The sequence below is a fragment of the Mchenga conophoros genome, linkage group LG1, assembly GCF_057382185.1.
Source record: "Mchenga conophoros isolate Kocher_MC1m ecotype Shallow Benthic linkage group LG1, M_conophoros_male_GT1.1, whole genome shotgun sequence".
NCBI lineage: Eukaryota > Metazoa > Chordata > Actinopteri > Cichliformes > Cichlidae > Mchenga > Mchenga conophoros.
Window position 1 is genome coordinate 14,855,636 of NC_140526.1, and position 12,623 is coordinate 14,868,258.

Below are 12,623 nucleotides of genomic sequence, written 5' to 3' on the forward strand. Positions count from 1 at the left end.
GTGAGCTAATATCAGGGTTTCCCTTGATATGAACTCTTACAGCCTGTCTGAGTGTTTTACAACTCCAAAGGAACTACACTTACATTGATAAATAAAATGAATGTCTGCTTTGTTTTTGCATGAGCACCAAAAGTCTTTTTTTATGGATTACAGATACAAATCGGATCACAGAGATATACCATACCTGAGGTAAGCCCGCACCTTGCAGCCTCTGAACCAGCTCTGGATCTGGGTGACGGCCTGGTTCTCCTTCTCTCTGTTCTCATCAGCTTCTCTGAAATACATAAACACAAAAATATATCACTCTTCGCCTGGCTCAAAACGAGCCATTGGAGTTTACTACGCATGGCAGCATGCACGATATACAGTAAAGAGAATACATTGTTATCATAGCTGACTTAAGAATTTTCTGAAAAGTGCATATTAAGCTTCATTATAACACCAATTATTAAAACTGGCTGAAAAATCTTTCAACATTTGGAGACTAAACGCCACTTTCCTTTGACTTTAGCTAAACCCTTTTGGAGAAGCGATAATAAGTCCTTCATACGTAAACAAACAAACAAAAAACAACAACAACACATTTTTACTGGCAAGTTACACAGCTAAACTTTGCCCCATTTGTGTGGCTTACTCGTAGGGTGCTTCTGAGCATTACTGTCATTCTTAGGGAACCAAAAACTTGCATTGTAACGCCAAAACAGGACCGCAAAAGCTTATTAGCATACACAGTAGACGCATGACGCTAGCCTTAGTTCTGGGTGATGTTAGCTAAATGCTGACTGCTAAACTGCTAACAAGAACTCATAAAGCAATTAAACGTATCCATATATAGTTATGTAAATCATTAATCCATACCTGTTTGTATAGTAGTATTCCTTTTGGAACTCTTCAAATTCGCGTTTTATTTTCAACAGCTCCGCCATGTCGGTGTACTCAAGCGAGAGTTTACATGTTGTCTTGACAACACAGGTGTTTCCCAGGGTGCTGCAGATGCGTTCAAAACTCACAGGAAAAGGGAAAGTTCCTCCTAACGTGTCTATTTCCTTTCATTTCGACTATTGTAAAGCGTTTAAACAGATTCCAGTAACCGAATTGGGTTAATATCATGCGCTGTATGCAAACAAGTTTACATTATAATTTAACCATAAATTCCAAAAGTAATCCATGATAGAAATAAAAACTTCACGAAAAAATGTTCTTTTTCGTCCTGCAAACCACTTCCCACTTACTATACCAAAGCAAAAACATTTTGTAAGTAATAAGAATAGTAGGCATTAAAAAAAACTAAAAGAGATTTTAAAAAGCGCCCGTTTCATAGATGCAGATTGTGGATCTGTGTATTGATCTGCCAGCTGCCTCACTTCTTCCATCCATCCCTTCATCTACTTCCCTCCTCTCCTGACGTTATCACCCTTCATCATACAGTTATCAGTTTATTTCTCCCCACTCTTCCTTTCACATTTTCCCCCATCTTCACTCCACTCTCCTTCAGTCATATTGCCCTGTCAAAATGATCACCTAAGCAGGGTGTATATGTGTGTCTGTGTGTGTATTTCTGTACTTGTGCAAGGAAATATATCTGTCTGGCCAGTGGTCAGAGCAAAAGACTGTCTGTATTATAGATTACTCCTTGGAGACAGGGAAACCACAAATAGTGAAAGTGAATGAGTATATGTCTGTCTCATTGCTCTTACATGTGTTTTTGTACTGGCATGCCTCGGCTTGTTTCTCTGTGAACTAGGCAGTGTGCTTGTTTGAGAATCCCTTTCAGTCTCTCTGTCTTTCTCTGAGGCCAATTTGCTGTCTGAGGGCCACCACAGTAGTGAAGAGCAGTAGGCAGACGTCCTAGGTAGAGTTATGGCTGGAGGGTTGAACCCATGGTGGCTCAGCTCATCCATCGAAGGGCGATAGGAGGGCGACCACCCTAGTAATTACTGGAGAAATGTTGTTGTGACAAGAGGGTATGAACAGCGCATGTGAGGAAAAAGAGAGCGAGTGAATGAGCGAGAGAGAAAAGAGAGATTTTTGGGGGGGGCAAGCTTTGTTTTTGACAAGACTGTAAAAATGCTGCAGGCTATTCGTCCTGCCACAGCACTGATTAGGTGTCACCAGGAGTGTATCTGTGAGAGAACAGCACAAAAAGGAGAGTGAGACCACTTCATAAAAAGACATCCTGTTTACACTCTTTCTAATGACACACTTACAGACTCAGCCTAACATCTTTTCCACATTCCTCTATACAACACACCCTTCCAACAACTTAGGTGTACTTTCATCCTCCAGGTATTGTTCTGAGCAGTTCTGTCTTCTGTCTCTACTTTTCCATTTTCTTTCTACTTTCCTCATCTCCTGTCTGTTCTCAATCAAAACATTTCCCTTGCTCACTGAGGCGATAAGTTCTTATCCAGGATTACCCATGTATATACTCTCTCCATCTCTTTCTCCATCTCTCCATATGGGGCATGTCATTTAACACGCCTAGAGTCACCTCTCACAGTTAGGAAGCTCTTCCCGCCAGTCATTGTCCATGCCCATTGTTGCTAAATGAGGGCCATATGCACTGTGGCCAGCACTGGTCATAAAGATACACACACACACACACACACACACACACACACACACACACACACACACACACACACACACACACACACACACAGATACCAGTGTCTGTAGCTATGTGACTGCCGCACATGTCTTCACACAGTGCATGTGTATGAATCATTATTGTATGTGTCAGTGTGTGACTGATTATACGTGAGCGTCTGTGTATGCAAGGCCGTCTGTGTGTCTTTCGATGCATGTGTGTTCCTTCCACCACAGTAGGGTGCGGTGGATGGAATGTGTGTTTCTCGGCAGGGCCAGTTCGGCCATTATTATTAAACATCTGTCCGCAGCACATTAATTCCCCCACTCTGACGCATCCCTCTCTGCCCAGGGATCACTTAATTGAAATCCATAATGACTCTTTCTTCTCTTCTATCCCACACTGAGCAAAGTGAAGCAGGGAAATATCTTTTAGACAAAAAGATATTTGTATCAGCTGTTATCTAATCATTAACCCACTGGTATGCTTTTTTTTTTTTTTTTTTAATAAAAGAATTATAAGGTATTCCTTGAAAGTTTAAATACTGGAAAACTTTAAGAAAAATCAAAATTATGTTCTACTAAGGAAAAAGATTTTTAATGAAGTTACAATCAGCAATTTATTATTAATTTTGAATTCATTCACATTAACTCACGTTTCAAATATTTTTTTAGACCTGCATTAAACACTTAAAGAGTAGTTAATTTAGGTTTTAAATAAACACAAATGCTAAAAAAAATTCCAAATGGCACCATATTTGAAGAGAAAATTCAGGGTTTGATTTCATATTTCATATCAAGTACTGTAAACTTAGTAGCATCCAAGTAAACTGCGCATAATTTCCAAGATGAGTTTTGTGATGAATAAACCACTGGTATCATTTTCATCAGTGGTGATTTTCCCATTATGTTCCATAAAAAAGTAATGGAATTACTCATCACACACAAGCTCAGACTTTAAAACATGGTTTAAACATTTTCAGTTTGAGCCATGCTACAATGTGGGAAGTTGTTCCTGTTCTTCTTTGCAAAACTATGCAAATTGTTCCTTCATATTTTCCACCTGGGGCTGCTGTTACTTTTTATAGTGGCAATGCTTTTAAACCATTTTTAAAGTCATCTATTTTTCCCTCTCCATCCCATCCCCTCCCTTCCACCTTTCCTCATTCCTAATATCCTACTAATGGATAAAAACTACAATTCTGCTGGTAAAGGAGAAATATCATACTGTTATTAGCTCACCTATACCCGGAGAGAGAGCGAGAGGGAGAGCAGAGAGAAAGAGAGCAAGAGAGAGAGCGCGCAAAGTAATGAATTGAGCATTGTGTAAAATAGTTTAATGCAGGGGTGGTTCATCATTATTTGTGGCGGATTGCGTGCAGACAGGGGTGATCCATTAGTGTGGTCGTTTCCATCTGTGTATGCCTGTATCTCTGTATGTGTGTGTGTCTGCGTGTTCATGTGTGAGTGTATGTCCCACCCAGAAGGACATTCGCTGCTGCCGGCCCCACTGTCACAATGAGAGATTCATCACCACACACACACACACACACACACATACACATGCACGCACGCGCACGAATACAAGCACATACACACAGGCTACCATACACATATGGTATTATTGTTCCATCATTACGCCTCTCATTCTTCTTTTCAACAATATGTCATTTTGCTCTCTCTCTTGACACACACACACACACACACACACACACACACACACACACACACACACACACACACACAGCAGAAGACAAATGTAAATGTGTTGTTGTCAGACTAGAAAAAATGATACAATTAAATCACATCTTTTAAAAACTTTAATTGTTTTCAGTTTGCAACTAAATGCTGAGTTAAAATTTTAAATACAGTTTAATTTCATTTAAAAAACGAATTAAGTAAAAGTTTTTGTTATTACATCCAGTATTCTCCCACCGCGACCTGATTTTTTCCAGGAGTTTCCAACACTTTACAATGTACCCTTACAAACTGTGTGACCCTTAGCTCCAGCAAGTTTTAATATCTTTGTTTTGTGCACAATCTGTATTTTAAGAAAAGCCTAATAAAGAAAAGCCCGTCTTAGTCCCCAAAGAGTAAAACCATGGTTCAGATCAAACACTTTCTATTTGCATGTTTGTGCATAACATCTACAAGTCTAGGTTCAGTATGCATTAGAAATAGAAGAAAGGAGAATGGACAGAATGGCAATCAAAGACCAGAAGAATAGAGTAAGATGAGTAAGACTTTTTTGTTGCATGATTGCCACATCTGATGACCATTCCTTTACTTCCACACATCCACGCCCACAATCACATTCTCCTTTCAAAATAAAACCCTCAGTAGTTTAATTGAATGTAGATCTTTTTTTTTTCATGAACTCAATATTGGAGAAGGAAAATAAATCATCCAGTCTACACTCTGATCATGGTAGGGTGTAGTGTTGCATCTTAGACATCTGCCAATCTAAGGCACTTCAGTCCTTACACTTCACTTGTTCTTTTCATCTGCCCCTACCCATCTGCTGTCGCGTTCATCCCTTGTTCTCTTGTTCTAGCTTTGCTTTGCTTGCTCTATCAGATTGGCATTGCTTACTAGCTTTGCCACTGGCTTTTCCATTTGTCGAACATTACAGTCTTTCTCTGCTTTTCTCCTGTCAAATTTTTCATTTACGTTAACCTTCGTTCTGTTTCTTTGTTGGTTTTTGTGTTCTCCCTTCTTGCATCTACTTATTCATCTTTTTTTAACCTCCAAGCTGATTTTGACACACAAAATAATAGTAATGTAGAGAATGAATGTAACAGTTTTTGTACCTGGGCTTATAAGAGGACCAAATATGAGTGTTAATTTCAGGGTTTTATTAAAGTCATGTGATCACTGCAGACCTTAGAATCACTTGTTCCTCATATACTAAGCCAATTAATTTTTCAAGCTACTAGAACCAACTGGGCATTGCAACACCTTGTTCCGCTCCAACTTTGCACACATTTCCAAACTGTAGAGTTGGTTTTTCGCTGTAGATATGACACACAGAGACTTCGTCTCTTCTGTCTGAAATATCACAGACCTTTTTCAAGTATGTGTATGTGCGTATGCCCAGTGACCACAGGAGCTAGTCTATTTCTCTTTACTGCAGCTAATTGGTTGGACCGTGAGAGAAACAGGCTGGAGAGGTGGCCAGACCTGACAGTGAGTGTGTGAGCTTGTGTGTCAGATGTCCTCTGGCATGCCTCAGAGAGCTAATCATAACCACACTGCAGAGATTAATGAAGTCAAGAGCAATCAGCCCCGACACACAAACAGGGACACGCACACACACACATGAATACAGACACGCACACTCACTTTTGTATATGCACACGCACAGGAACATATAGTGGTTCTGGCTCAGATACACTGGACCTTATTTAGCTGAGGCAGTGACATGTGGAGTGACTTAATGATTAATTGAATCTCTTCTTGTGTGAACATCTGTACCTACATATGTTGCTATTATCAAAGTTCCTTTTTGACTGCTTGCTTAACTTGTGCTCAGCCCCTCTGGAAAAGTTTTCTCCCTTTCTTTTTTAAAACTAATACACATTATACTATAAAGGAACTGCTTTGGTTATTGTCTCTACATTATACTGTAAAATGCTGACTAGGTGCACTGTTGTGGAATTTCTGATGAGATTAAAAAGCAGGGTGTATTTGTGTCTATTTTTTCCACAGTAACCTTTATTGTAATATATATGAAATGTTTGGAATGCAAGAAAGACAAGATACTTACTGAAAGCTTGGAGCAGACTGGTTATTGGTGAATTAACCTACAATAAATATGAGAAGTCCGGTGCTGACCATGATAATTCTCTTAGAACCAACAATGTGAGTGGTTGATTCAATAAAACCTGTAAGGTCATCATGAGTCAGAAAGAGCTGCAGTGGTGGCACCACCCTGCCACCATGTGAATAGGTAAAGGGGTACTTCAACATCAGTGCAGGCAAGCATGATAATTACAATTAATGACACTTTTCTCTATCTCCAACTTTTGCCTTCTGCTCAGACTAACCCAGAAAATTACTCTTCCTTTCCCTATGACAGTCCTCTTCATTTAGAGCATTAGGGAGCTTTTACGGGAAATCATGTGACCTGGAAATTAAAGGCTATGATTCATTTGTCTCTAATATGGAAACGTAAAAGTAATCTGGTTCAAGCCTGCTGGGCTCACCTATCCAGGCCAGATCAGTCAACACAAAAAAGGCTGAGAATGTAGCTCAGACACCCAGTAGCCTGCTATCCACCCTCGTGAACTACCTTACATCATTTTTTAAGTCTGGGCTTCTGGAAGGCAGTAATGGCAGTAGACTAGCTAGAGGCACACCTGCCTTTGGGTCAGAAGATTCCCTAGACAGTGACTCTCCCCCTGCCCAATTACACACTTTTTAGGGGCTGGCCATGAGTCCTGCCTTTGGGGATTTCAGAGCCACAGCCACCATCTGCAGATGGTGCTCCCAGTTGTCTTTCTCAATGATAACATCATCCACATAAACACCGTTGCTAAATTATTACACACATGCAGACATTTTCATTACTTTGTAATTGCTTGGCTCTTATCTAACTGCAAAGAAAGACATATATGAGAAAAGCAGGGGTCAGTGTTTTTAGCACCTCAAATACCTTGACCTTTGCCCCTTTAGGGCCTCTGTGCCTGATTCGGGAGTTTTGTTTGTGCTGACTTAAAATAACTCTTACCTCGTGTACATAATTTTTTATGAACAAGAAACACTATGAAAGGAAACATGTAAGGGGAAAGAAACATATCGCTTGCAGAAAAGAAGCAAATAAAAATAAGTGATGCAACCTTTTACTCTTGGTTGTGTTTTATGACTGATGCAGTTTTAAGTCTTAATTGTTAGGCATGCCTTGCAAGTCTTTCAGTGTATTTATCTTATAAAGCAATGCATAGTGGACTTCACTGCTTTTGCACAGTAGGCACTTTGGAATATGTAGCTGTTCATGGTAGCTAGTGACCACCCTAGAACATGCATCAGCACACTTGCATTTGTGGTTAGTGAGTGTGTCCAAGAAACTTTAACCAGCTTTGGCCTTTTGGCCATAATGCCCATTGATTGATTTGTTTTCACATTCACTAGCTGACTGCCATGGCTGGGCTGGAACTTTAAAACATGTTTTTTTTATGTTATATAAAAATAAGGGAAATTCATTTATTATATTCTACATGAAAAACTATAGAACATTGCAAAAACAAACAGAATCCTTACTTACTTTTTGGTTCATTTTTAGACTCTTTGCTGAATTTGTTACATGGTATGTCTGTAATTACTCAACATTTAAGACTGAGATTTTTTACCAGTGTATTATATTTTATATATATATATATATATATATATATATATATATATAGCATTTATATAGTGCTTTCTGAGACCCTCAAAGCGTTTTACAATTCATTCACTCTCACATTCACACACTGGTGGAGGCAAACCACAGTTGTAGCCACAGCTGCCCTTGGGCAGACTGACAGAAGCGAGGCTGCCATATCGCTCCATCAGTCCCCCTGGTCAACACCAGTAGGCGGTAGGTGAAGTGTCTTGCCCAAGGACACAACGACCAGGACAGACAGAGCTGGGGATCGAACCAACAACGTTCCGGTTACAAGATGAGCTTCCAACCCCCTGAACCATTTGTCTCAATACTAGAAACAAATGAATATATTTGTGTGTGTGTGTGTGTGTGTGTGTGTGTGTGTGTGTGTGTGTGTGTGTGTGTGTGTATATATATGAACTAGACTGAGCAGACAAAAGCAGCTAGTACAAAGGCAAACAGTACATCATTTACCAAGTGATAGTAGACTGAATGCATAAACTTGATGATGATGGGCTTGTCTCTTTGCATGTCAGAGGCAGCAGCAAAGGTCACTGAGCGCTAAGGAAGCTTTTAAGAAGGAGGAAAACACTAAATACTCCTAATCCCCAGTTTATTTGCCGCATGGATGGTTAAAAGCTACTCTCAGCCTCATAAAATTAAAACCAAGTGTGCACCGAACTGTGGAGAAGAGGCATGGATAGGGAAGGATACCAAGAGAGAAAGGGGAGAGAAAAGGCTTAGATGATGAGGTGAGAAAGATAGTTAGATGGAGAGCGAAAGGAAGAGGGAGGTGGGGAATAGTGTGGTGAAGAAAGGGGATTGAGAAGCGATGATGTGCAGCTCCAAAACATTCTTTTGCAGAATGAGCTGTCACCTGTGCCTCTTTTGCTTGGCGATCTATGGTTCACACCGACTGCCTTTGATTAATACATCCCACCTAAATCATTGAAAGTTCCCCTTTCCTTCTTACCCATAAAATGCAATACACAACACAAATCAGCCCCTTAAACAGCAAAGCCAGATAACAATCGGAAAATAATGCATCTTACCTGGGCCATCCCGATAAATTGTTCTTTATAACACCCTCCCTTAAACCAAAATCAATTCATCCACCTCCAATTTTTATTAAAATCTCCAGTAATAAATCTTCCCACAATGTTTGTTCATCTGTTTTTTGATACATTTATATCACTTTCAGTTCTGCTCCAGTGTTTCCCCTGCCTCTACAGCGTAAAATGGGAAAATCTATTTGGGGCCAATAGAATAGTTAAAGGGGTGTTATGGGCGCCTGTTCTTCTGGTGAAACTGGTTGTCAGTTTGTGTGTGTGTGTAAATGGAATCGATAAATGTGGCAGTTTGGTGAGTAGATAGCACCCTTCCAGTTGCTTTTCCGATTAACCCAAGCCACTGAAAACCTGACAGCCATATAACAATATTAGAGGTGCATGTGAGCATGTGAATGTGTCTGCAGTTGTGTGCAGGTGTGCCCCAGTTCCATGTGAAAAAGCCTTTGTCTTTTTATAAAAATCTCCAGGATGTTTACACAGTCATGTTTAGGTTATAAGTGTGGCTTCAGCTTGTGAGTGAATAGAGATGATCTTACTCTATTGTTTTCAAAGAGGCACAAATACACATTATCATGTCTCTCTGCTTACTGGTTACAGTTTTAAGCAGCTGCATGAATCTTTATTCTGCTTTTTTTTTGTAATATTTAGAAGCTGTTCACCTCTCTCACTTGTCAGCTAAATAAAAAAGAGACAAGATACATCCCGCCTAAATCAGTTTGTAAAAGATTATGAGGGTTAAGAATGAGGAAACAGTACTTTCCCTTAGTTTGAACTATATATCACAACATTAGTCAGTGAAAATATAGCCACTTAATTCCCACTTGACAAAAAACACTCAAACATAGATTTTCTCATGGATTTAGAGTAATCATAAACATTCTGAAATATTATGACTACATTTTGTAAAATGTCCTTAAATTGTAAAATTTATATTTTGAACACACTCTACAGATTTCTGTCTGACACGGTTCCTGCACTGATCAAAACCTGACAGTTATCTTACCTAACAAAGAGAAAATTACTTTCTGTAGTAGTTTATCAGCACGTTTATCAGTGTCATGTTGCACATTTTGCAAAATACTTTGCTGGGTATTGTGGTTATCTATATACGAACTGACACCCTCAAGGGATCTAACAGCACCAGACTCTTAATACAATAGTACAACTACTGATGTTCAGAAAATCACTGAAAAACAAAGGCACTGCTATTTCTTTAACTACTGAAGCACAACAATGATGTTTCTGCTGCTTCCAGTAGGTGTGTCCTCTCTATCTATGTCCCCACTCTATCTCTGAGTCCTTCTCTCTCCCTCACTTTTTTTTTCTATTTCTATTTTTCTATTTTTTCTATTATGTTACGCCCCACTTAATGAACGGAGTGTCGACTGGAGTGAGGGGTAACACAAAGTGAAAGGGAACACATGAACTACTGGAGAAAGAGATGTCAGTATACAAGATTTATTGCCTAAAACTACTACAGTACAAAAACACAGGGAAGCTCTTTTCTTCAGGGTCTCCAAGGCCAAAACAATAAACAAAACACCCCCTTTTAGCTAGAAATCAAAACCAAGTACTCACTAACCAAAAACAAAATACAATGGCTGAGCTCCCTGTCTAACCAAACCAGGAGAAAACAGGTGAAACAAAAATGGCAGAGAACCCCTACCTGCTTCCACAATGACAAACTAATTATCACAATAAGGGCACACCTTCGCTCACAATAAAAGAAAGAAAAACCAAAGTTCACAGAGGGTAAGTTCTCACACACATACACACTAAGGCCCGCTGCCCAAAACTCTACAGCTCACAGCTCTGGCAAACATGGAGAAAATGGCAGGGGGTGTGGCAGTTTAGGATGGCAGCCTATATGCCGTGGCTGACGAGCTGGAACACACCTCAGCTGCGGCTCATGAGGCAGACCTGCAACACAAGAAAAGGAGAAAAACAACTCATCTACAGAGGGAGAGCCACTAGAGGTCAGCGACCGTAACACCCCCCCACATAAAATATCACATACAGTAAACAGACACCTTTAACAACTGCCACCAGGTCCGTTACTGGGGTTAAGGGGTTAATACTGGGTCCTGGACAGTGCGTCAGCCACCACGTTGTCCACACCTCTCTGATGTCGGATGTCTATGTTATACTCCTGAGCAAGCAACGCCCATCTCATCAATCTTTGGTTATGATTGTACATGTGCTTTAGGAATACCAGAGGGTTATGGTCAGTATAAACCATGACAGGGGTGGTGGTTGACCCCACGTACACGTCGAAATGCTGCAGAGCAAGCAACATGGCCAGGGTTTCCTTCTCAATGGTGGAATAGTTGAGTTGATGAGGCTTGAACTTAGCTGAGAAGTAGGAAACCGGGTGACTGATGCCATCAACTCCATCCTGCAACAGTACTGCTCCAGCGCCCGTAGCGCTTGCATCCACTTCTAGCTTGAAGGCCTTGCTGAAGTCGGGAGCAGCCAGTACAGGGGCACTGCAAAGGAGAGACTTGGCACAGTCAAATGCATGTTGGCACTCAGCAGTCCATACGAAGGGTTCCTTTGGACTGCACAGACGAGTTAGGGGAGCCACCACTGTTGAAAAGTTCCGGCAGAAACATCTGTAGTAGCCCACCAGACCCAAGAAGCGTCTGAGCTCCCGTCTGGTGGTGGGCACCGGGTAGCTCAGTACGGCCTCCACCTTTGCATTCACGGGGCGCACCTGGCCATGTCCCACTTGTTTTCCGAGGTATGTCACTACCGCCTTGGCAAATTCACACTTTGCCAGGTTCAGAGTTAGGGAAGCCTGGGTTAAACGAGCAAAAACATCCCTCAGAGTACTCACGTGATCAGTCCAGCAAGAAGAATATACCACAATGTCATCCAAATACACATTACAACTGTGAATGTCTGCTAACACAAGGTTCATAAGTCGTTGGAAAGTGGCTGGTGCATTCCGCATGCCAAACGCCATCACTGTGTACTGCAAGAAATAGTCTGGAGTAACAAATGCTGAAATATCAGAGGCTCTGCTAGTTAGAGGAACCTGCCAGTACCCTTTTAACAGATCTAGCTTTGTTATGTAGGTGGCGGCTCCAATACTGTCTATGCAGTCTTCCATGCGAGGCAATGGGTATGAGTCAGGGACTGTGACTGCATTTACTCTCCTAAAATCAGTACAAAAACGAGGAGAACCATCTGACTTTGGTGTCAGCAGACATGGAGAGCTCCAAGAGCTATGGCTAGGTATCGCCAAACCATTTCCAAGCAGGTACTGTACCTCGTTTTTCATTAATTCCCTCTTGAGTGGGGGGCACCGGTATGCGTGTTGCTTAATAGGGCACGCATCACCCACGTCAATGTCGTGCTTTAACACTGGGGTTTTAGACGGTACATCCCCAAACAGACTAGGGTGCGCTTGGATCAGATCTTTCACATCGTCTCTCTCGTCATGAGGAAGATAGGAGAGGTACGTGTCTAAGGCACCAAGAACCTCTGAGTTTGCAAGCCTGCCGCTCTGCTGACCTTCACTACCCTTCACCAAACCATCATCATGGTTTATGGGCACAGAAATGAGTGAGATGGAGCCCTCGCGGTCGTCTTCCCTAGAG

The 12,623-nt window shown here is 41.1% G+C and overlaps 1 protein-coding gene across 3 annotated transcripts in view; it reads right to left on the reverse strand.

The window, feature by feature from the left end:
• The window catches only part of spata17 (spermatogenesis associated 17), a 40,095-nt gene extending 39,110 nt beyond the window's left edge, over positions 1-985 (reverse strand). For all 3 annotated transcript variants that reach the window (XM_085267320.1, XM_085267329.1, XM_085267315.1), the window contains exons 1-2: positions 859-985; positions 185-274 (exon numbers count right to left, since the gene is read on the reverse strand). In XM_085267320.1, coding sequence (XP_085123446.1) covers positions 185-274; positions 859-926 — 158 coding nt within the window. In that variant the 5' untranslated portion in view covers positions 927-985. The remainder of the gene's footprint in view (positions 1-184; positions 275-858) is intronic.
• Positions 986-12,623: the final 11,638 nt, after the last annotated feature.